Raw genomic sequence first — 25,946 nt, forward strand, 5'->3', positions numbered from 1 at the left:
GTGACCCTGGCAGTCTTCAGACTGCTAGGGTCATAATGAGGGCCCAAATGACAAATTACAGGACTAACATCTGTTAGGCTGCAACCGTTTGAACGTAGCCATTTTTCACTGGCATAAAGTCAGGCTAAACATCAGTTATTTTTTTAACAAAGTAAGTTTAGTAAGTTCCTAGTTCAGTAAGTAAGAACTATCAAAATGTCTTCTAGAATAAATGAAAATGTTGATGTTATCTTCACTCAAAATTTCCTCTGCAAACTTTTTTTAACCAATTCATGTTTAGCATTTGCACAATCATCTTAAATACAAACGGAGCTCACACTGAGTGCACATGAAAGTCGACTTTGAACTTACTCTGTTGAAGTTATAGTAGTGCAATAAATTTGCTGTTAACGTTAATTTTAATGTTTTTCGTGTGGCGTTTTCTCACCATTGAGAAAAAAAAAAAGAAACAAGTTAACAAACGGCAATATACCTGCTTATGAATTTAAAAATCTGAAACTGATACATTTACGAATACATAATTGTTCATACTTATGGCCACTGCTGGAAATCTGCTACTGTTGCAGTTTCCAGAGATTGCTCATGGAATTTTTGTGAATTCCAAACAAGTCAGAAATTCTCTTCAAATGTCACAGTATCCCTGGTCTGAAGTTTTAAAAATAAACCATGTGAATCTTTGTAATGTTCATATGATGTTGAATTTTCGCTTACCTGGAGAAAGTTGTTTAGTGTGTCTTTAGCAATATTATTTTCCATCGTAGGCGATTCATTTAAAAGAGAGCCAATGTTGAATTGATTAAGTTCAGGGAAGTCCTATAGAAGAAACACATACAACTATTTCAGAAATTTCGTATAAGAAAATAAGTTCTATGCACCAGCAAATATTCCTATTCTTGAAGCTACCATCTCTTGCACTGAGTCAGGTCATCTGACCTCACCACACTGGCTCAGCAAGCTGTGGCCTTCACCTTACCTCCTCCCTGGCTCTCTCTCACCCACTAAATGCCGCCCTGGGCCCCTCAATCTTTCCTTAGCACATGTGTGTCCAGCTGAGGCCTTCTCTTCGTTAGCTCCATCTCCTGGCAACCATGACGATCCAGCCCCTAACTAAACATGCTCATCTATTACAGAGCACATCTTCGGGGCTGCACGTGTAGCCCATTATTATGTATAAAGTAATGACTGTCATCAATAACTTGCTGCCTTGTTTGCGGTGCCTGTTTCAATGACGTCATGGTGGTGCCACATACTTGTGGATGGTCTCTATGAAAGTTTGTGTAAAATTGATCTCTATAACAATTGCTTAATTTGTAATAAATAAGTGCAGGGACTCAACGTTTTCTTGACAGCCTGCTGTAGGTGCTGTTGAGTGCCAAATACCAAGTCTACCTATTCTCGATTCCTCGTCATGCCTTTTTCTTCCACCACTGTACACGTCCTGTTCCTTCATCTCACACTTGGAGGTTCCTCTTCTACCCATGGTGTCTCCCGTTGTCACAGTTTTCCTTTTTCCACCTCCTTTTTCATTCTGCCTTGGCTGAATTTCTCTCTCTTACTCCGGATTGAAGTCTAGTGATGAAAAATATAGTCCTCGTCCTGAAAAATATATGCCGGTGAGCACCACCTACAGAACTTAAGCACTGTTTAGGACACTGAATAACACTGCTATGAACTGCACTGCTAATGGTGGACTCCGGAAGCGGACCTCCACCTTTGCACCCTTTTACCCCAGTAAATACAGAATGTATCAGACAAAGGGCCTGATTAGGACCTTGGAGTATGGGACACTACCTCACAAACGTGACGGACATCTCGCCCGCTGTTTTAAAAGTTCCATAGGATATAATGGAACGTGTAATATGGCGGATGGGATATCCGTCACGTTTATGACAGAGTATCCCATCCGCCAAGGTCGCAATCAGGCCCAAAATCAGGCTGAGCCCGAAATGGATTGTTGCTATCTTGTGCTGGTACTAATCTATTGGCAGTATAACATTAGCTTATTTTTCTAAAGAATTAATAACATAATAGGAACACAAGATGAGGAAAGTAGTGGTCTCATGCTCCCATTGTTACTTACAAGACCCCCCCCCACAGTCACCCTAGCACGGTATCAATGATGTCAGCATTTCTCCAGGCGGGTTGGTCAAATTTTGAGAATGAAATGTGGTTCATAATTTTAAGGAAGAGCAGATGAAATCCGCAGTGGCCCTCAACACTGTCCTTTGGTACACTATAACCTCTGTTAAATTTATTGTGAGGGCTCAAAGGATGCTTTGTCTAGGCATGATGTGATTTTTATAGCGATGAGAATCAGTGTACCAATTTGATGTGCCATGTCTAGGGCCACTGGAATTATGTCATTCTGCAGCCGTGTTGTTTTCCATATTGGTATGAATTTGCAGCACTTACCCACATCGAGTAACATTTGCTGCATAGTTTGCAGATTTTACAAAATAATGTGTTTCTAGCTCCAGTGGCTCAAATGTTACTAAAAAATACACTAGCATGGTCTTCCATGACGGGGAATGCCCTTCATAAGGTTCACTGGCTACACGCAATCAGGGGCGTCTCCTCCATTAGAGTGAAGGAGCGTTGCCCCTCCGCCAGCAGCGGCAAACCTTTTCCCCAAAAACTATAATAAACTATATTTATTATAGTATTTGGAGAAAACGGGCAGGGCCACGGCGGTGACGAGCAATGAGGGGGAGTGTTCAGCACTCCCCCCTCACTGCGCATGCATGTTTGGCCAGTCGTCTCAGACCAGCCAAACACACGTACGCAGAAGGGTCTCTCCAGCCCCCTGGCGGGGTGCTTCCAGCCAATCCTGACGCTGCTCAGAGCAGCATCAGGATTGGTCGCAGGGCAGGCTGGGAGCCTGTGCTGGAGGAGACGGAAGAGCAGAGGAACGGAGCGTCGCGAGAGCGGAGGTAAGTGGTTTTTAAATCTTTTTTTTAATGTTCTGTGTTGTCGTCCCCTCCATCCCCCCTCGCGCACGCCGCACGCCCCCTCGGCGACCCGCGAGCCGGGCTGATTTCAACTGCTCATTGCTGTAGTTAGGTGTTAAACTGACACTAATGAGGTGAAAGCTTTGTCTAGACAGTGGTAACGTAAATATGACAAAGAAGTGAGGCCATATTATTACAAACTGTGCCACATTAGGCCACATAAATTGCCTTTTCTTGACACATTTAGTCAGCCCTGCTACATAATTTGATTTTCCTCTGCTGCACAATTTTGTTAACATCTGCGGATTATGCAACAGATGATGGATTGTGTTAAAAGTGGCAGATCCATAATTATGTGAAAAACACAGCCTCAGAATGGCATAGTTCAAGTGGCCTTGAGAATAATTCCAGTGGCCTTGGCTATGACTCTTGCAGTCAAAAGACTGAATCCTTACATTTGTATAAAATATTCACCATGTCAGAGCTACTACTGTTTTTCAAAAATTAAAGTGAATGACTCTCTTTACAGCCCGGTTAATTGTGATATATGAGGCAACTCCTGTTACTGTAGAGATCACATTTAGGAGTTCAGCAGGCAATAACACTTTTGCAGTATCCACCTACGATAAATTTCAGCTTGTCAAACCTGCTGAAATTTATCAGTGAAAAATACCCAATAATTATTAGGACTTTCAGCTTTTGATCACAATCTGCATGTTATTCCCCTTTTTTTGAAGGGGGGGGGGGGCAATCTCCTAATTGGGAGTTAATTATTGGATCTGATAAATTCCGACCCAGCGGAGTCAGATGTTGTCAGGTTCAACAAATATCGGCCCAAACACACAGTCACTTGTATTTAGGTCCATTATGTTAATTTGTTATCTAAGGGGTTATGGTGATTCTTCTCACAGTCTGCAACAATGACCATAAATGACCTTCTGAACTTTTCTGACCGAGTATACCACCAGCCTCATGAGTACTTCTACCTCTAATTTGCTACATGGTTTTGCTAGATCAGGTCCAGCAAAGTTGGGAGCTCAGGAGGGTGCAGAAGGGGGACACAGGTCTGTAGAGTATGTACTCAGACATGTACGTGAGTTAAGAGGGAAATGTAATGAGTTCTCACTGAACTCTTTCAAGCAATATTTTTCTAAACTCTTTCCCTCTTTGGACTCTTGCTACACTGGATTTATTGAATTCCTAAAGAACTTGTCAACTTACTGTACCTTGGAATATTGAACCTTTGCTTCTATGAACTACTGACTCTTTTTGCTACATGCATTGTGTGTGGCCACCTGGCTCTGCTCTTGGTGCTAAAGCAACAAGGTGATGGCCATCGCTTGTGGCTGTATCTCAAACTATCATTTTTCACCCACCATGACTCAGTTTGAACCCAGCCATATGCAAATCAATCTTGACCATGTTCCTCATGGCACCAGTCCAGTCCGAACTGCCAAAACCCGATCCTCCCTGAACCGTTACTTCAAGATAAGTATTTTTTGTTCAATGTATTTTTTGGAATCTATTTTTTAAACAAACTCTTCATGACAATATTTTCACTGGCTATCTTGCTCATCACAAGAGTAAGGTAGTTCTCACCAGCAAATAGACTACAGTAATATAGTGATAAAGGCCTACAGTAATATATTAATCAAGGTGCACAGAATCACCATGAGTACCAAATTGGGAAAAGCTACTAATCTATAACAGGAGTGTCCAGTTCAGCATCCCAAGGTCTCAAGAGTATTATCAAAGTACTTAACCAGATGATTTCAGTGCAAGTAAGGTAATAGGCCTGTAGTTTTACAGGTCTGCTCAACCAATATCGGCCTTTTCAACAGGGGTTATGACACCTTTATTGCAGAAATCCAGCAGTGTCAGTGCAAAAAGAAGAATTCATCAAATCACATAGAAGAGGTGTAAGAGGCAGAGAGTACAGAATGGTTTGCAGTCAAAAGTTAAAGTTTTTTGGGGGAGCCGGACATAAGTCTTTAGAAGTAGCACACCTTTAACTACATCTTGACACATTTGAGGGAGCTTAACGATATTGGTGACATATGAGTCGGAGTGGATAGACATGGTCGATGAGTCAGTGGGACTATACAATTGGATTTGATCATAGATGTAACTGATTTTATTTGAGAAAAAAAAAAGAAGGCCAAGTCTTCTCAAAGCGTTAACATTAGAGTGAATACTGACCCCGAGCATTCAAGAGGCATGAAGGATTGGCCAATCTTCAAATGTCTGTGGAACAGATTCTCAGAAGAAGTGGAAGGAAAGGGATTCTGCTTTTACGACACGCAGGCATAATTTTTTATTTTAGATCTAAGCTGAGAAGAGCAAATGTGACTCTGGGGAATGAATGTCCACTAATAGTATGAGCTTATCATTTAATTGGTATAAGGGATCCATAGTCTCATCACTGTGTCTATATGGATTAAAATTGGCAACATCTGCTGCACTGGTGTTAAATAGCCTCCTATGTCTATCCTTAAGGACCAATACCATCTTGGTTGTTGTAATCTCTGGGTACTTCCCCCTTGGAAATTAATGAGATGGTGATCAGATGTATCCGATACAAATGTTTCCTAGACATAATAGACTCTCCTCCACCCACATGTCCTTACTGTGGGACACTAAAAGCTGGTGTGATAGCAATATGAGTTATTTAGTATGTGAGGTAACAAGCAGTGCATTGTGGGGGCGTAAGTTATGGTTAGCTCAGGTAACAACAATTTCACTGTGAGCCTAATTATAACATCCCTGTAACCCTTGTTTTTTCTGTGAATTTCAATGGTTTTTTTATTCTATAATGTGTCTGTAGCCTTTGTTTTTTTTAAAGTGAATATCTAAGGTTTTTTAAATTTAATTTCATAACTGTATACACTAATCTTTGACAGTGAGTGTGTGTGAGTGCATAAGTGTCTCTGTAGTTTATGAGCGGGTGTGAGAGTATCTGAGTGGGTCTTTCAGTACGTGTGTGAGTCTCTGAGTGGGTCTGCGAATGGGTGGGTGAATCTGTGAGTGGGTGTGTCAGTACCTGTGTGAGTGACTTGGCCACAAAGGAACCTCGCCTGCCCTTTTATCCAACAAGATTCTACAGTTCTGGGCAAAATATTTACCTCAGTGGAGTTCTTTTTGCCTTCTTGGGTAAATGTCCAGTATGTATTCTACACTACAGCTTCGTAATGGAGCACAAGGAAATGTCACTAGTGACCTTGAGTGTGTTTTGGTAATAAGTTCCTGGTACGTTTTTATCCAGAAATATGTGACAACATGAATCCTCCTACAGAAAGACCAATGAGACTTCAAATACATAAATATCCACCAAGCCAGGGTCCTTCCTGTTATCTATATGATGCAAGTGCTTCTTAGTTTTGTGGAGATGGATTTAAGAAGGTGCCACCAAAATTGGAGGGAAATGCACTGGGGGGCCCTTTGGTGAGCTGTCCATCACCCTGGCAAATGGAGAAAACGTTTGCATACTAATAAAGATGGACAGGGCGGGGCCAAGTGGGCAGAGCTTCCAGGTGATTTGCACATTTGCATACTCGTAGCAATTTAAAGTGTGAACCATGGACTCTGCTCTCACCAGGACAGGATAAGAAAGATTCCACTTGTCAAAGTCACATACAGACTGCACTCCAATAGATCAACAATGCATTCACCTCCATGAAGGATTTCAGATCAGTTTTCAATATGGAATAGCCAAGAAAACACACTTGCTTTGCCTTCACCAAACCAGGAATTAGAATTATTTGTCCTTTACAGAAGTGGAGCTTAAGCTGCAGCAACTGCTTTGTTTATATTTCTAAGTGCTTCCTGGTGAGGTTTTATTTCTGTGAAATGAGCATCAGGGCCAAAATGGCCCTGGGGACCCCATCCCCTGAGGCCTGGTCAAAAACAAATGGAGGAAGGGGACCTTGCGGCCCCCTCCCCGGGCGTATTTCGTCATCGGGGACCCCATCCCCCAGGGCCCAGCCATGTCACCTGGGTGCCCTGGGCACCCAGTGTGCACATGGGAACTGTGGGGGGGGGGAGCCTAAAGGCCCCTGCGGTCCCAGCTGCTCCTTTTCTCCTGCGGGAGCCGGCATTGCTATTGCACAAAAGGAGCTGCTAAACATGCAGCTCCCTGTGTGCAAGAGCAATCGTTTTTGTTCTGACTTGGCGGGAGCAGGCAAAGTGGCGGTAACCATGCTAAAAAGAGGGTACTTTCCTACAGTTACCTAAAGACGCGAGTCATAGTTACTTCAAAGAACTCTAACTTCTGAAATTCAATGGTTTTGTACGAGTAAATTCAGAACCCAACTATAACGTCCCTGTAACCTTTGGTTTTTCTCAGTGAATTTCTATGGTTTTTTTAACGTAAAGTAATTTTAATTACTATACATTATTCCAACCCCCCACCACAGGCCTTGCAGCCAAGCCCTTATAACTATCTACCCGTGCCGCGCATGGCCTTTGGCCTTGCACAGTCTAGGTTGACCACAGGGCCCATCTCTGTCAGTGGATGTGTGAGTGATTGCGTGAGTGTCTGAGTGGGTCTAAAAGTGGGTGTGTGAGTCTATGAGTGGGTCTGAGTGGGTGCATGAGTGTCTGTGTGGATGTGTGGGTGGAGGCCTGAGCCTCTTAGTGCATGTATGAGCGAATCAATTACTGTATGAATCAGTCTGTGGTTTTTCTTTCAAATTTTTCCTTAATTGTGAATATTTTGCAATAAATTGCAGATATTCATGATTTTTTGTGAACAGCATGCACCGGACTGAAAATTATATTAGACCTATAATTTTCCCCTAAAACACCCCTATATCACACCCCTGGGGTCAGGGTACCTTTACCCTGACCCCTTATGCCACTTTCATTTTGGATTTTCACTCTGGCTGTATACATGTTGACAGGTCCTATGAGATCTAACATGGGAAATGCAACGTTTTTTTAGCCCCTTTTTCTCTTCCCCCACTTGGGCGGATCACCGCAAAACTTCCAGTGCGCAATAAGAATCACTGGGCCAATTTTTGCGAAAATTTTATGAAGATTCGTCAAATGGTGCCGAAGATATAGGCAAGTCAAAAAACGCTTTTTCTATGGAAACATGATCCTCACTATAACTACCTAAGGGCGACTGCCAGTAGGTAATATATTTTCACTTTAAAAAAAAACAAAAAAACAAAAAAAACAAAGGTTGCAAGGACGTTATATTTATGTTTTTAATTCACTCACAAAAAACAAGAGAAATTCAGCAGTTATAGTTACTATAACTTACGCCCCTGCCATGCACAGTTTTTTCTTCAATAATTTGACTGCTAATGTTTCATTTATATTTTTATTGAGGTTATAAAAGTTGTCATGAGTGCTGTAATATCTGGGATAATTAGCAGTGCATTGATGATGATTGTTCTTGTTGTCTATTTCTCAAGAATTCTGTGATAACACAAATCCTCCTATAGAAAGGCCAAAGAGTGCAATGACGTAAATCTTCACAAAACCAGGGTCCTTTCTATTATCTATATGATGCAAGTGCTTTTTAGGGTCGAGCCTGCGTTGCATGCGCTCGCACATGCGTATCGCAGCGAGACGCTTTTGTATTTAGAAAAGGGCTCGGCGCCCTGTCAACTTCACGTCAGTGTCTTTTATTGGTTCGTGGGCTTGCCTAATAAAATCCGCTGGCTTTCATTAGTCGAAGGCACGCATACGTCATGCCTTTTCCGGTGGCTAGCCCTCCTCGAGCGCCGCACGACCAAGTACAGAAAATATGCAAGGCTCACTGTTTTCCATCAGGCTCATGGACTTCTTTTTCTCTAATTTACGAGCGCGATCTCGCTTGGCAGAAGTCGAGCGCTTTACATAGTTAATTTAACTTTTTCGGGTTATGTACATAAATGCACTTTTGCCCGATAGGTGAAAAGTCGGGTTAGGAGTTTACAACGCGATCAGCTCTAACATGAGCAAACGAGAGACCCGTTGCATTGTAAATGCTTGTTTGTTTTGTGGCAATGTCCTCATATTCCTCTGCATCAAAAACATACGAACAGAATCGGTGGGAAACACACTGGGAGGCCCTTTGGGAAGCTGTACATCATCCTGGCAAAATTGGGAAAGTCATATGCATACTACTAAGGTAGACGGTGCGGGGCCAAGTGGGCGCAGCTTCCAGGTGATTTGCACAATTGCATACTCTTAGCAATTTAAAGGGAGAACTATGTTATGTAAAGGAAGGGGGCCATGCAACCCCCCTCCCTGGGCCATTTTCGGCCCCGGTATCTCATCCACCCGGGGCCCAGCCGTGTCACCTGGGCGCCCCCCAGGACACCCAGTCACCACCATTGGGAAGAGCGGGGAAAGCCTGAATGTCCCTGCAGTCCCAGCTGACTCTTAGCCTCCTGCAGGAGCGGGCATTGCTGTCACAGATAGGGAGCCGCTAAACATGCAGCTCCCTGTCTGTAATAGCAATCCTTTTGTCGGTTTCCCTGCCTGCATTTCTGTGGGCAGGGAAAGAGATGAAACCTCTGCTACCAGAAAGTGATAACTGTTTGACAGCTCTTCCTTCCTGGGAGCGGAGTTGTGTTTGTTCTGACTTCGAGGGAGCCATCAAAGCTCCTGCCAAGTCAGAGCAAAAATATATGTCCCGGTGGTGAGCACACTGAGACATAGCAGGAGCTGGCCAGTTGGGGGTGGGAGGGAAGGGGTGGTGGTCCCCAGGGCCACTATTGTCTCCATGAGGGGGGCAGTGCAGTCCCTCTCAAATGTTTAAACAGCTCCGGGGAAGTGGTGGTCCGCGATGGACCCTCTTTCTTCTTTCATTACAGGCCCCTTATTTTGTTGCCACAGAGAGGTGGCAGACCCAGGGACTGCGGAGGGGGAGTGACAGGAGGCCCCAACACATATAATCAAAACAGCCCCCGGGAGGTGGCGGTCTCCAGGGCATAAATAAGCCCAGAGGGGGGCGCACCTGTGTACCCCCATCCTTTATTTTATATATGCCCCTGGAACCTGGCCCAACCGGGGCCTTTACTAAACCTATCAGGAGACAGTGCTTTTTATTTTGCTGCAAATTTGCAACGTTGTCATGAATTTGCAGTAATCATCTTTTTTTTAAAGTGCTTTTTGCCCCGGCGGGGTACCTGTAGGACCCCAACACCAGAGATAAGTGGTCAGGGTGTCCCTACCCTGGTCCTTTTTCTTTTTACATTTTTTTAGTGACTAGGCTGAAGCAGAGTCCCAAGATGGCTGCTAACACTTCCTGGTTTGAGCTCATTATTATTTGCGAAGTCATCAGGGAGGAACCGCAGCCCTAGATATACATATTTGGATTTCCTTACATTTCTCAACAACTGCTGAATGGATTTAAACCAAATGAAAAATATCACAATCTGTGGAACAAAATCTAGCTTTCTGCCAAATTATGTGAAATTCCGTCCAGTGGTTCGGGCTGCAGTCATGTTCAAAACTCCTAGGGGAATTGACATGGGAAACACACCTTTTTTGACCTTCCTCTTACTCAACCCCCGCTTGACGGATCACCCCAAAACATTTCATGCGCAACAAGAATCATTAACTTACTTTTTTTTGGAAAAGTTTGTGAAGGTTCCTCAAATGGCGCAAAAGATATAGGGAAGTCAAAAAATGCTTTTTCCATGGAAACATGACCCTGACTATAACTACCTACTGATCGACTGCCATTAGGTTTTATACTTATTATCTATATAGCAACATATCTACAGATTTGCAAGTAAAGGTGTAAAGAAAAAATATATGGAGTACATTTTCCTATGATATCTTTGGAGATGTAATACCTTTACCTCACTCAGTATATTCTGGATCCATAGAAATGTCAGTATATTTCTTTCAATGTCCCAGTGTTTTACTGCAGGACACTTTTGATCTTCTATGTGAATTGAACACGTAAGCATCTGATCGTCTAAAACCTGGGGATGAGAAAAGTGTGTTTAAGAAATCTGCATCACTTTTTAAAGGTAAAAATAACTTCATCAATTAACGATATTATCATTTTAAATTAAGAGTAAGCACCGGCCTTAGTTCTGGTTCCTAAGGTAATGTTATTGCATCTTATTAGGGCCACATTTGATGATAACCATTATCACCACAGGGATAAATTAGGCCAGCGTTTTCTTTTCTTTTTTTTTTTTTTATATCGAGGAGGACAGAGGAAGAATAAATAAAACAAAAAACAACGGATAGTAATGTGACGTAAGTAATTAAAGTCTTTCAAAATCTATGCCCTACTCCGTCGCATCGAGGAAAGCACTAACTTACCAACTGAACTTTTCAAAATAGTCAAAGAGTTCTCCTGCCCAGCAGCCACTGAAAAAAACCCAATCCAACCCTTCCAAACCATTTGTGACACACTAATCAACTACTTCCATGACAAAATCACAGCCATTTACAGCAACCTTCACCCCCAACCCACCAGCATCGACCACCTTCTGGCCCCTTCAGGTGACTCCCCCAGCCACCTGATCACCAACTGGAAGCCTCTATCCATCCAGGAAACAGCAGCTGTCATGAGATCGACCCACTCTGGTTCACTTAACGACCCATGCCCCTACTACATCTTCAACCTGAGCCAGAGGGAAATCAGCAGCATCCTAGCTCCTATCCTCAACACCTCTATCCGAACTGCCACCATCCCTGAAGCATGGAAGCAAGCAGAGATCAAGTCGTTCTTGAAGAAACCATCCACCAACCTCGGCGAACTCAAATATTACCACCTTATATCACTGCTCTCCTTCCCAGTTAAGGTTCTGGAAAGAGCCATCAACCAACAGCTCTCCGAACACACAATCTACTGGGCACCTCCCAATGTAGTTTCCGTACCAACCACAGCACGAGACTGTCCTGAACGCTGCAACGGATGACATCAGGTCCCTCCTCGACCGCAGAGATAGGGCTGCCCTGATCCTCCTCGACCTCTCCGCCGCATTCAACACCGTCTCCCACTACACCCTCACCTCCAGACTCCACCACGTCGGGATCTGAAGTGACGCCCTTAAATGGATTCCTGCCTTTCTCACAGGACGCACCCAGAGAGTCTGCCTCCCACCTTTTACCTCGGAACCAAAGAGCACCATATGCGGTGTCCTCCAGGGGACCTCACTTAGCCCCACCCTTTTCAACACCTACATGATGTCGTTGGGTGAGATTGTAGGTTCTCATGGTCTCAACATCACCTCTTACGCCGATGACACTCAACTCATGCGCTCCTTCTCTGAAGCCCACGCTACCACTAGAGCCAACTTCAGCAACACCATGACCCAAATTGCCGAATGGATGAGGTCCAACCAGTGCTTAATTTGTGCTGGTTGTTTCCGGTGCTGAGCACCAGCACTTATTTTTGAGGGCCGGGGCTGCTTCTTCGGCCTCAAGCATTTGCTGCAACCAAAAGACACATATGGGAAAGACGGAGGAAGGGAAAAACGAAAAAGCGTCACAAAGGGAGGAAGTAGAAAGCTGAAAGAGTGAGCTGAAGGGGCAGGGAGTGGCTTTATATGGACTGAAGAGGCCTGAGATGGCTTCAGGATTACACAGCCTCAGTGTTTCGTGTTTGAACATTCAATTGCAGCAGCCGCGTGTTTAAGAGGAGGGCTTTGGGCACCGGCACCTTTTTATTTACAAATTAAGTACTGGGTCCAACTGCTTGAAACTGAACACGGATAAGACTGAGTTGATCATTTTCAAAAACAACACCTTCCCGTGGGACGAACTCTGGTGGCCCTCTATGCCCGGACAACCCCAGATCCCAACTGACCACGCCCGCAACCGCAGCATCATCATCGACAGCAAACTCTACTTTAAGTGACAGCTAAACGCAGTGGCTTCCTCCTGCTTCCACGGCCTCCGCATGCTATGGAAGATTTTCAGATGGATTTTCATTGAATCCAGAAAAAACGTAACCCGAGCAATCATCGCCAACAGACTGGACTACTGAAATGCCCTTTATGTCAGACTCCCCACCCAGCTCCTCCACCGCCTCCAAACCATCCAGAATCCAGCAGCGATTCTTGTCCTGGACCTTCCCTGGCAGACCTGCATCACTCCCACCTCACAGGTCTCCACTGGCTGCCCGTTCACAAAAGGTGCCAATTCCTGGTTATCACCCTCGTGTACAAAGCCCTCCACAACATCCGACACAATTTCATCAACCACAGGCTCTCCTTTCACCAGCCCACCAGGTAGCTCCGTTCTGCCACCCGCGCCTTCACTCAGGTCCCAAGAGTACACTGCAGTCGCTGTGGTGTATGATCCTTCTCCTACCTCGCAGCCAAGATCTGAAATGACCGCCCCCCACACACACACACACACACACACCTGTATACCACTCACACCCTCCTCAACTTGAGGACAGAACTAAAGACAGGGCTGCTTGATGAGAGGCTACCAGTTTGCAGCGACAACCCTCATAGCCTGGATACCCCCTTGGGTGAGATGCTGCGCTTTGCAAACACCTAATGATTGATTGGCTCAGTTCAGGAAGGACCTCAAGGCCTGGCTCTTTCACTGACCCGCATCCCCCTTGAGTGCCTTGAGACCCCCCCATGATAAGTCACGCTCTACAAATATTTGATTGATTGATTGGTGTGAAATAATGTCTTCCAATCTCATAAACTGGCAGAGCTAGGCCTTTTTACTATTAACCCATCAAAAGGCAATCAGCCATATGACAGGTGTTCTGCGTGTATTTCAAGCATATCTAAGGATACTTGATTGCCCCATCCTTTGGTGAAAACTGCACTTACATGATTCATATGTATGAGGCAGGCATAGAATAGTAAGGCAGAATGCCTGGCATTTTGCTTAAGGGTGGGCAGAGCGCAATTCCTAGGATTCTGTGCATTTCCTCTTCGTGTTAAATATTTGCCCAACTTCCTGTATGCAGCACAATATGATCCTGAATCATATTTCAGAGCTTCCACCCATGTTCAGTGTACTGCAGCTCTCTAGGTAGGTCTGCCCTCTGCAAATACCCATATATACATTAATGCAATATGTAATAAGGAAATGCATTTCTATGGATCACATTGTGCAAAGATGCCATAGGGCACCAGAGTTTTTCTATTCTTGAATGCTTGAGGTTATGACCCTGTTTTAGGAATGACATCCCCAACCTCTCTCAGCCTCATGCCATTGAAGAGAATATAGACTATTGGCCCATTCCTGCCTCCTGAGGAAATCTTTTTGAGATCATGACATAAGCCTTACTGTACCGGTTAACACTGCAGAATGCTGTAAGGAGCGTCCTGAGCCCAGGACTGAAACTCCCCTTGAATTATTACAGATGCCACTCACTGCACTTTCTCACAAAGAGTTGGCTATTCAACATACTGGCATTAATATTAGTGCCTATGCCTTCTGTTGATTTGGAGCAAAAGGGAATAACTGACGGTGCGGCCTATATTCAACAACTGTTGCTCACATTTCCAAATTGCATCTTTGTATTTATTATGAACAACTGTCTTCTGTTTATAAATCAGTTTACTTCAGCATATTCACACATATTCCACTGGGGCATAAACAGTACTAAGCGAGAGTTTAATGTTTAAATGTATTTTGGAAATTCCGAGAGGGTACAAATCTCTGCCTTCAAATATCACTGTTTTCAAATTGTGTTTCACAGGTGGGTGTCTATCTGGCAGTGTTGACAATGAGATACAGTATGACTTTCTCCACAATAACAGGTGTGTAGCAAAAAGGAGGAAATCTGCCTTTTCTACCTGGTCACCTCTGATTTTTGTATTTTTATGCACCACAATTTTGCTTTTCTGTGTACTGCGACATTGCTATTCAGTTCAGGAGTTTTTGTGCTCGGACCATAAAATGGTGTTGGCAAACCTGGTTCCAACCATTTCACCTGTACAGCTTTCCTGTAAGGCTATAGTAAATGTTGCGAAAAATGCACTAATTACATCAGAGTTATATTTTATGTATAGAGTACAGTGTGTATTTACACCACACACACATACAAATTTATGGCTGCAGAAAGCACCACTGGGCTCTGCCTGGGCTTCAGTTTGAAGGTACTGCAGTAACTCATTGCAGGGAAACGTGTGTTGTGCCCGTAAGAAATCCTATTTTATATATTATTAGGCCACCCTAAACTCTACCAAAGTAAGCTTGCAGGTCATGGTTCCCAATATACATAACAATGGCACAATATATATTTGAGATGAGTGCCCTCATAGTGTCTGATGGCCTAAAAGCCATTTCTACTGTGGTGATTTAGGGTAGATATTTCATAGACATGGTATTTCCCACTTACTTTTAAAGATCTAAATTATCTAATTTGATGTCAAAACTGTTTTTTTAATAACATTAGTGAAAAAGTAACTTTATGAAAGTGTACTTTATAAAACTGTAAAATAACTGCATTAGAGCTACTTATCCCCCCCTCCCCCGAGGCCAATACAAATTTCTGGCTGGAGTTAATACCTCTGCCTACCAGAGAACCATAATCTGGCATCTGGACCCAGGGAGAGAGAGGTGTTTTCAATAACTGGTCTCTTGGCAGTGATTAGCCATCTGAGATGGGCATGAGAAAGCTGGAAAAAAAGGACAGCCTTAACACTTCTTTTGACTTGCTGATCTCAAATGGGGCTGAAAAGATCAGCTTCCAGCTGACCACCCAACTCCAGCTAAAGGGAGGACCAGCTAATCCAAAGAAGTTAGTGCCTTCCTGGAACTCTTCCAGAGGGAAAGAGGGTTCAAACATCTTGAATGTAGGGCTGCCAGACCTAGGAAGACTACACCTGAAGAAGGCTGTGCTAGAAGAAAGAGGAATCTTGAAAGAGGATTCTTGACCCCCGACTCCTGCTGGAAGAACAGGACTCAAGGACCTATGACCCCTGCTGGCACCCAGGAGCTGGAACTGCCATTGAAGAGACAGGTGGCTGACCTGTTTGCCTGCTCCAGGAACACAAAGCAGGTACACAAAAAGAACCCAGCTGATCACAGAGGACTGGACCCTGCAGGAGCCCTTGCTGGGTAAAACTGGTGCCTACAATCCTTCCCTGAGGAACTGGGTGCAGTCAGAGTTACTGGTAAGAAATTTCCTAGGAGTTGGAGAAAAGTGGGGCTTAGTTATTTTTTCCACCCGCGGAGGATCAGGAAGAGGTGCTGAGGCTTGCCCAGGGAAGTTGTACCCAAGATGGAGAAGAAATCCAGGTATTTTGCACTCACCATTTTTGTCTGCGCTGGTTACTCTTCAGTAACTTGTTATTTCTAATGTCAAGGAAGCCTCACTGGCCTCAGCCATGGACCTTCCCCTGGAAGCGTTTTGACTGCTGTTGCAGGGACTAAGTCCACAGATAAAATAGTTGACTGGGATGGCCCACTTTATAGATCAAACCTCTATTCCACTGCAGTCAGTTTGAAATGGCAACACCTTTTGATCAACTGTGAACTGCTATTAAATGGTGCATTACTTTTTCTAGGTGCTTTTGGTCTCAAAACTTGGAAAAATCATCTCTGGGTTCCCTTAACCACATTAAAGACACCATTGCTGTGGCTTTATTATGGTTGGTACTGCTTGAAACTAAAACACACTTCTTTGGAGATTGCTTGCTGCATGTGCCAATCCTAAAAAGGGTCGAGCTGAGCTCTCGAACAACTGTTTTTTGGCCAAACCAGACTATTTATTAAGTTGGTACTCATCCCTCCTAAATTAATAGTACAATTACTGACAAGATGGGAGCCATCCTCTTTTCAACAAAGGTGTGAACAATTCCTTCATTCTCTGCCTCACATACCCTACTCTTCTCCAAGAAGCGCTTTGTTGTATAGTGGCAAATGGCATGAAAATGTGCTGGACAGGGCATACCCTCAGCTCATACAGTGGAGACCTGTGCATCACAGCACTATATTCAGGGCAAAGGTCTATATAAAAATGAGGCCTTGACTGCACAAAAGAATGATCTGCAGTATCTTAACTTAAGGATAACCTGGTTTGATCCCCTGCAATCTACCAATAAAATTACCAGACACCGAATCGAATTGGCTACCAGCCCTTCTGACCTGCCACTATCCAACACATATTAACCATCCTAGTGTGAAATATACCACATAAATAACGAAATATATTAAAATATAAATATTGTTCACCTGTAGATTGGAGATTGTTGCAGTCCAGCTGCCATGGTTCCATTCGTCGCACAGCATTTTTATCACTGAAGACCACAGATCAGAGCCAGGCATGTGGTTATTGATATTGCTACTTTCCTTAAAAAATAAATTAAGTTAAACACATTTTAGTATCTGACCTGTGTATTTTTTAACAGAAACAGACATCATGGAATAGAAAACTAGCATGGCTGACTGAATTAAAGCACCCCCATTCCCAAGTACAGTTCAGCACCGCAAACTAAGTTGACTAAGGGCCATATGTACGAACACATTTCCCCATAGACACAGAATGGGTAAAACGGTTTGATACATCTGGCCCTAAATGTTTTGCTGAAGAAGAGGGGGCACATTTCATCAGTGAAATAAATATGTCTGTTCAACTTGTTCTCCCAAATGTATGAACATTGTGACGTGCCTGTTTTAACTTCTTTTGTTTGATCACACACTGGCTTGCAAACTCTTAATCTCTTTATATTAGAGTGTGTGAAGTTTTAGACATGCACAGAAGTGTTATTGTCATATCTGCCTCCTATATAAGCGGACATGTTTTTGTTGTTTATATTCTGGTCACTGCCATGTTAACATAGATGCTTACAGCAGATGCTATAATATCAATATATGAATTGACCCGACACATTTATTCCCATACTTATTTTATCTTATTGGGAATTTAGTGTTGCCAAACGTATAAACATGAGATAAAATTGGCAATTAAGTGCTGAAAACAACCCACCCTGTTCTTGTATTTGGCCATAGTCTGGAAATGCTTCATAATCGAACTAGTCCCAGGCAAAGCTGGTTTGCTTGCTTCAATCAGGGCTTGCTCCATGATTCTTAGAGTGGCCTTTGGCCTGGAACTGTTTATCATTCCTGGGAAAAGGCTATGATGGATAATAGCTGAACAGCTATTTCTCACTAAGGAATGTATGCTGAGCAATCCAGCTTAACAAACTAGATTTATAACACTGCTATTTTCTGTTCTTGCTAAATTTTAGTATAGTTCTTAGAAGTAACAATAGGGTGTTAGGATGCTGGGAACATATAAACCATGTTAGGTCCTTTCATATTGTATTGGTCGACCATGCCATGGTCTGCTGCATTTAATTGCCCATCATGTGTGGTTACCCTTCAGTCTTTATGCACTAGAGTAGCGTTTTAGAAAATAAACAGTTTAAAGACTTATTCAGTGTTTCTTAATGCTATTTTGAGAGTGTTAGTCATTTACAAAATAGAATTTGGAGTTCCTCTCTGTCCCTGACGTCATCTGGAGGGACTATTAATGACCAGAAAACGCTACACACACAGTATTGCTTAGTGAGCGGAGTACGGGTTGTAGTCCAACTGGACTTCTAATTCATGTTGGTGTATTGAACTAAGTCCAGGGAGTTAGAATTCAGACCCCTGCAGCTCTGGGAAGGAGCCAGATCATGACATGATTTGGCTTTATTTCTTGAAAATAGTTATATTACAACTTCTCTAACAAAATCAGTATTACAGAGATTACAGAATTAGTCACCAAATACCTGAACAAATGATGGTATCAGAGGTGAAACAGCACGTTCTGGTTTTGCTGTATTCATATTGTTTTGTGTTTACAGATTTAGCAAAAAAATAGATGAATTCTCAATGGCAGATTATCCACAAATGTTCAGGATTTTTTTTTTTTGTGTTGTATTTTTTTTTATTGTTAATTGCATCATATTACATAGTATAGTGAACAGTCTGTTAACCTAAGCCATTTCTGTTTCCAATCAGGTTTTCTCATAGGGAAGATAACAAGTACAGTTTTACATTCTATGAGTCATTATCAATACACATGTCTGTTTTTTCTAGGCATCATACATGTACAATTGTTATTTTATATCTCTCTTGTCTATTGCTATGTCATTTGCCATAGTTGTGGCTTTTTTCTTATAATAATGCATATACAATCAGAGATATGGTAAACGATTCAATGAAACCAACTTATAAAGGAAGAGGGAGAGAACAAAAAAAAAAACACAAAAAAACAAGGATCCATTTGCTCCATGATGTCCTCGTTATACAATTCTACTGTAATAACAGTCGTGGTCAATACTAACCAGGTGTCCCATTTTTCATCTCCTTGAGTCTCCCTGGAATATGCTGCTAGTCCATTTAAAGAGTGTGAGTCATAATGTTTTGTGATAAGGGTGGGATACGGTCAAGGGTAGTGGGGGACCATTAGAAGTGTATTGAGGGATATAATGAAAAGTAGTGATTAGTGTGGGTTATGAGAACGGGGGAAGGAAGGGGGGGTGGCGGGTGAGGGGGAGAGGTGTCTGGGTAGGATTCTAAGTGTATAGAAAATGTAGAGTAGGGAGGGATGGTATGGAAGGGGTAAGGGGAGAGATGGCGTATATATGGATTGTATTAGTGTCAATGGTGTCTAATAGGCAGAAGAAGAATAAGGAAGTGGCAACGATAGTAACAATACAAATCACTGTAATAATAATGATGTTAACATTAGTAGTGATATTAGTAGTGATAGTGATAGCGATAGTGACCAAGGGGAGGGGGCCGTGTGAATTCAAAAGGCAAATCATTATAGTGGCTGCTTCCATATGAAGAGAAAAATAGAGCCAGACTATAAAGTGTTATAAGATGTTTTGGGGCAGGGGGGTGTGGTGGGGGGGAATGGATTGGGGAATGACACGGTGATATGAACATCAATAGTATGTATAAGGATTGGGATATGAATAACAGAATAGGTTATGCCAAAAAGGTCAATGAATAGTGGATGGTGAGCAGCGGTTTTTATCATAGGTTATACGGTAGCTTTCTACCTTTCTACCGGGGGGGTGGAGGGGGTCATCTGAGTCCAGGAGGGGAGGGATGGTTTGTTAGGTGTGGGTGGATGTACCTGCATGGGTATGATAGCAGGAATGGTATATTCCCACTACGTGGTATTTTGTGGAGTTCTCTAGGGGTAATCTGGTCCTACTGTCCGGAGATGAAGGGTGACCAGGTCTGGAGAAACACCTCCGTTCTGTCCTGTAAACTGTAGATAAGTCGTTCGTGTGTGGCTGCTTGGTACATTGCTGTCAACCATTCATCATGGGAGGAGACGGTCGGTGCACGCCAGTGTCTAAGGATGCATAATTTAGCTGTTGCTAGCGCGGTGTGTAGGAGTCTACTTTGAGTTTGTGTGATCTTATGGAGTTCTCCCATGTCGTGTAGCAATAGAAGAGATGGGGTGAGGAGTGGTGGGAGGGGTAGGGATTCTCGGAGGGTGTTTCCCACTGTTCTCCAAAAAGGTTGTACGGCTGCGCAATCGTGTAGGATATGGAGTAAGTTGCAGTGTGTGTGTGGGCACCTCCAGCAGTTTGCATGGGGGAGAAGTCTTGCCATATGTAATTTTTGTGGGGTCCAGTACCAATCATGTAGTGTCTTAAAGAGGCAGAATTTCAGACGAGCCTCGCGTGCTCCGCGGTCCCTGGCTTCGATCAGGTCAGTCCAGTCCTCCAGGTCATATTCAGTTTGTAGGTGCGTCTGCCATTTGTTTTTGAGGGAAGTCAGGAGTGGGAGTGAGAAGAGGTGGCGATTCAGCAATGCCTGGAGTCCCGATATCGCACCCTTCATCTTCCCCCATGTCTCTAGATAGGGTAGTATAGGAGAGCGTGGGAGCTGTCGGGAAAGGGCACCTAGTCTCTGTTTAAGACAATGTCTGAGTTGGAGGTAACGCCATGAGTGGTATTCCGGGAGGTTGAATTCCACCTGTAGGTCCCTAAAAGTTTTCCAGGTTTCCCCTGATATAAGTTGGTCCACTCGTCTGATGCCTCGTTGACCCCAATCCTTCCAAGTAATAGTTTTCCCTCCGATTTGGAACCCTTTGTTGCCCCATAACGGAGCCCTGTCATGTAAGTGGGGGTCTATATTAAGGAGCCGATGTACCCGCTGCCAGGTTTTCTTCCTGGCTCCTATCATAGGATTGGTGGGTCGGGGGCATTTTTGGCTCGTATCGTATAATAGCTGGAGGCCGTAGGGGGCCCCTGTAAGGGCTCATTCTACGTCCACCCATAGCGGCGGGGTTATTACAGTCGGGAGTAGGAGGGCCATTTGTGAAAGATGTAACGCGTACGAATAGTGTTCGATCGAGGGAAGGCTTAGTCCACCGCATTCCCGACGGGCTATCAGGGTGGTTTTGGGTAGTCGTGGGCGCATGGATCCCCAAGCAAAGGAGCGGATACAGCGGTCTATCTCTCTTAATACAGGTAAGGGGATCTGTAAGGGGAGCATGCCTAGGACATATAGGAACCTCGGCATGGTTACCATCCGCACCGCCTGTACTCTGCCCCACATGGAGAGGTTCAGTTGGCCCCATTTCTCAAAGTCCCGTTTCATGGTATTGATCAGTGGGTCTATATTGTCTGACACCACATTGACTAACCCTGTATTTACGTCAATTCCTAGATATCCTAGTCGGGAGTGTTTCCATTTAATCGGTAAGCCTTGTATGGAGGCACTCACTGTGACTGGGGAAAGTGGTAGAGCTTCGCACTTGTCCCAATTGATTCGATATCCTGATATGCATTAAAATTCCGTTAGAATCTCCCTCAGGGCTGTGATGGAGGTGGGCAGGTCAGTGAAGGTAAGTAAGATATCGTCTGCGTATAAGTATATGTCAGATTTTCCGCCTGGTAGCGGGATTCCTGATATGAGGTTGGAACTACGGATGGCTGCCGCCAGAGGCTCCACCGCGAGTAGAAATAGGAGGGGTGATAGTGGGCATCCTTGACGTGTCCCTCTCCGAATCTCAAAAGTGTCCGACAGGAACCCCCCACAGTTTACCTGTGCTGTCGGGGAGCCATATAGGAGGTGCACCTTGTTAATGAAGCCTTCTCCTAACCCGAATCGTTTCAAGATTTCGAAGAGGTACCGCCATTCTATTTGGTCGAACGCTTTCTCGGCATCCAACGAGAGGGCTAGAGCTTCTTCTCGTGTATCGCGGGCGGCCCAAATGGCATGGAAAAGTGTGCGGAGGTGATTCCTGGAGGAGCGGCCCGGTGCAAAGCCTACTTGGGAGTGATGTATTAACGAGGGGATAACTTTTTTAAGGCGAGTGGCCAGTATTCCCGCTAATATTTTTATATCTCCATTCAATAAGGAGATAGGGCGATAGCTTGCGCTAAGAAGTGGGTCTTTTCCGGGTTTCGGCAAGACTGTGATAATGGCTTTATTAGACATAGGATGTATGGAGCCTTCCCTTTCGGCCCCTTGAAATGCTTTGTATAAGACATCTACAGTGTCGGTTCCCGTCCATTTATAGAATTCAGATGTAAACCCATCCTCCCCCGGTGCTTTGTGATATGATAGATTAGCTATTGCTTGTTGTATCTCTTCCTTACTAATATCCCCTTCTAGAAGAGCCCTGCCTTCATCTGAAAGATGGGGGATGTGCGTCCTCTGCAGGAATGCGTCTTAGCGGGCAGTGTCTTCCGATGTTTCTGAGGAATATAAAGTTTGGTAGTACCGGCCGAATTCTTCTGCAATCGCCTGGGGGTGTGTAATGAGTAAGTTATCCTGGGTGCGTATTGCCGGTATAGCAAGTGCTGTTTCCCGTTGGCATAGTTGGGCAGCCAGTAAGCGGCCCGCTTTCTCTCCGTGCTCATAGTGGCGTCCCTTCAGCCGTTGTAGGGCATATTCTGCCTGTGAGGTGTAGAGGGTGTTAAGCTCCATTTTAGCCTGTCATAGGGAGCGGCGATTGGAGGGGGTGGGTTGTTGTGTGTATTTCCTCATGGCCTGTGTTATTGTGTCTTCTAGCGTGTGTTGTCGGGCCCGTCTATGGGCATTGGAGATAGCTGCATCTCTCATTAATTGCCCTCTGATAGTTGCTTTCGCCGCAGCCCAGAGAAGTTGTGGTGAGGTCACTGAGCCTTTATTGTCCTTCAAGTATGTGGCCATATGGGTCTTTAGTTGTTCCTTCCCAGTCGGGGATCGGTATCTAGTGTTAGGGAGGCACCAGGGTTTACAGCCGGGTGTAATCATTCCGAGTTCCAGGGTTATTACTACCGGAGAATGGTCTGATAGTGCGGCTACCAGTATTTCTATTGACTTAACCGCTTGTAGTATTCTATGATTAAGTAAGAAATAGTCTAGCCGTGACTGGGTCCCCTGGACCGAAGAGACAAAAGTATATTCCCTATTGGAAGGGTGGGAGAGACGCCAACAATCTATTAGGCCATGATCTGAGAGGATGTCTTTGAAAACGGCTCTATCTGCATTGTTACCCGCGTCAAGACCAATTGATCGGTCTAGAATGGCATCTTGGACTATGTTCCAGTCCCCCCCAAGAATATATTGTGAGGCACCTATCTGAGTCAGAAGACGGTTGAGGGAGAGGAAAAAGGTGCGCTTCGAGCCGGTGGGGGCGTGTATGGAGCCTATGCATATTGTGGAGGATCCCACCACTAGCTTAGCCAGTACGTAGCGTCCCTCTGGGTCATGCCATGTTTTAATTAGTCAGAATTGCAGGGAGCGACGCAGGAGTATTGCCACTCCACATTTTCTTCCCGTTCCTTGTGTACCTGCCAACATGGGTGGTGTTCCGCTGTATATTACTTTTCCCACCCAATCTCTACCTAATTTCTCTGATTCCGTCGAGGAGAGGTGTGTTTCCTGTAGTAGAGCAATGTCGGTATGTTTGGAGCGGAGATAGGACAGTATCTTCTGTCGTTTAATATAATGGGTCATGCCATGTACATTCCAGGACAGTGCCGTGAGTGGGGTTGTCGATCCCGAGGGCGCCGGGTGTGTCATGGTTTATGGTGTATTGAATATGTTATGGTCCGTGTGGTGGGACCAGGAAGTAAGTAAGGACTGGGCTGAGAGGCAAGGAATATGGATTTCTTGTTCAGTTAGGCCTTGGGAGGTTGGGAGAGTTCCCCTTGGTCACAATATGAAAAATATAGAAGAGAGGGGAAAAGAAAAGAAAGGGAGGGAGGGAGGGGGATGGAGAGGAATAGCGTGGAATGTGCAGAGAGAGATGGACAACGATTAAGAATAATTGATAAAAGTGATAAAGAATAAATAGGAAAAGGAAAAAGGAATAGCAAATGGAAATTGGTCAGAGGATGAAAACACTCACTACTGTCTAAAACCTTCTAATCTGCGGGTCTAACCTGTAAGGCCCGCGTGCCGGTAGGGTATTATATCAATGGGGCATGATAAGGGGATAGATGCTTCGTTCCTGGTATCATGGGACCTCCCAGGGGGGTGAGGTGGGGGGGGGCGGGGGGGAGGGCCTCAGTCGTGTGGGTGCATAAATGGGTGCATGAAGTGCCGGGATGGGCTGGGCACGGGCCCGGAGTAGATGTTATGGTCCAAGAACGAGGAGGGAGGGGGAGAGGGACAGGCCCGGGGCCATGTGCCACAGGACCTCCCGCTACACGTTCTGTGCTTATCATCTGTTAAGACATCTTAGAATATGAGAATTCTTAGTATCTTATGATGGCCTGCGGTGTTGCATTTTGAGTGTTCGTCCGGGAGCATGCCCCTTGTGGTAGTCTTGGAGCCGCCATGACCCCGAGTTGTGTTAGTCTGATTACTCTCTTCAGTGCGATTGTTATATGCCTGAGAGTTAACTGTGCTGTTCTACAAGTATGCCTATGTGTTACATTGTGGCAATCAGTATTTGATAAATGTGTTTTTAGTAGGTCCCCACTCCCCTATTGGGTGAGCAGCAGATGTGGTGAATTGGTATGTCACTTATCTGTCCCAAGGTGAAGAGTAGATGTTCTAGAAGCGGGTCTGGATCTCCAGGGCAGCTGTCCTACTGTGGGTTTAGTGTTCAGCATGCTGATCTTCTGATGTTGGTTTCAAAGGGGAGCGGGATTTGTCTCTGCCCGTGTCTTGAGTGTGATCAATCACTGCTTGTAGGATGTGCTCCCTGGATTCCTGTGTCTTTGGTGACCGATCATATCCTCGCCCTCTTTTTTGCGAAGGGGGACGGTGAGTCTGGGGCCATGGAGTTGACAGACTAATAGCAGTTTCTGTATGCGCCGCTGGGGAGTCCGGACGGCCGGGGGCGGTGTCCATAGATTGCGGGGTCACACTATGTAGATAAGCGCTGAGGTCCTCGGGGTCAGTGAAGTCTCTGGATGTGCCGTGGTGTGTGATCTACATACGTGCTGGTTCAAAAAGACCATACTTGATGTCTAGAGATCTTAGTTGCGGACGTAGGGCAAGAAATGCTCTTCTTCTGTCATTCGTTAACCTCGAGAAGTCTGCTGCCACTCTGATTTCGTGTCCATCCAGTGATATCGGTTGTCGTGCTTTAGCTGTTGAGATGACCTGGCGGGCTTGTTCATGGCGCAGGAAGCATGCGATGATAGGGCGCGGTTTATTTGCAGACGCTTTGTGTGAAGGACCAATTCTGTGCACCCTCTGAAATTCTGGAGGTGGTGAAAACTCTATGCCGAAGTGGTTTGTCAGCAGTGAGCTAAGAAAGGTTTTGATATCAGATCCTTCTTTTTGTTCCGGTATACCGAAAAAGCGTGCATTGTCTCTACGACTTCGGTCCTCCAGTTCAGTAAGTTTAGCTCTGAGCGACTCTAGTTCTTCTTCCTGATCAGGGGTTGTCGCTATATGGTCTTCTACTGCCGACAGGCGCTGATCTAGGTTATTTGCTGTTTCTCTGAAGCCTGCTATATCAGCGCGGATTGAGGAGGATGCTAAAGTTAAGTCTGTTATTTTTAAGTCCATTGCCTCCAAGCGTCGTCCAACTGAGGCAATCTCTTGCAGTATACGGTCTGTGGCGTCTAGTGCGGGTTGATCTACCGGGGGAGATGTATGCCCCTGTGATGCCGTTTGTGCCGTCATAGCTTTGGGTTGAGCAATGGCTTCCGA

At 44.6% G+C, this 25,946-nt stretch overlaps 1 protein-coding gene across 1 annotated transcript in view; it reads right to left on the reverse strand.

Moving 5' to 3' along the window:
- Nucleotides 1-25,946, reverse strand: part of LOC138262410 (uncharacterized) — a 232,154-nt gene that overhangs the window by 100,779 nt on the left and 105,429 nt on the right. The window contains exons 8-10 of the mRNA XM_069212312.1: nucleotides 17,061-17,177; nucleotides 10,748-10,873; nucleotides 712-813 (exon numbers count right to left, since the gene is read on the reverse strand). Of these exons, the coding sequence (XP_069068413.1) occupies nucleotides 712-813; nucleotides 10,748-10,873; nucleotides 17,061-17,177 (345 nt within the window). The remainder of the gene's footprint in view (nucleotides 1-711; nucleotides 814-10,747; nucleotides 10,874-17,060; nucleotides 17,178-25,946) is intronic.

Source organism: Pleurodeles waltl, chromosome 2_1 (assembly GCF_031143425.1).
Source record: "Pleurodeles waltl isolate 20211129_DDA chromosome 2_1, aPleWal1.hap1.20221129, whole genome shotgun sequence".
Taxonomy (NCBI): Eukaryota; Metazoa; Chordata; class Amphibia; order Caudata; family Salamandridae; genus Pleurodeles; species Pleurodeles waltl.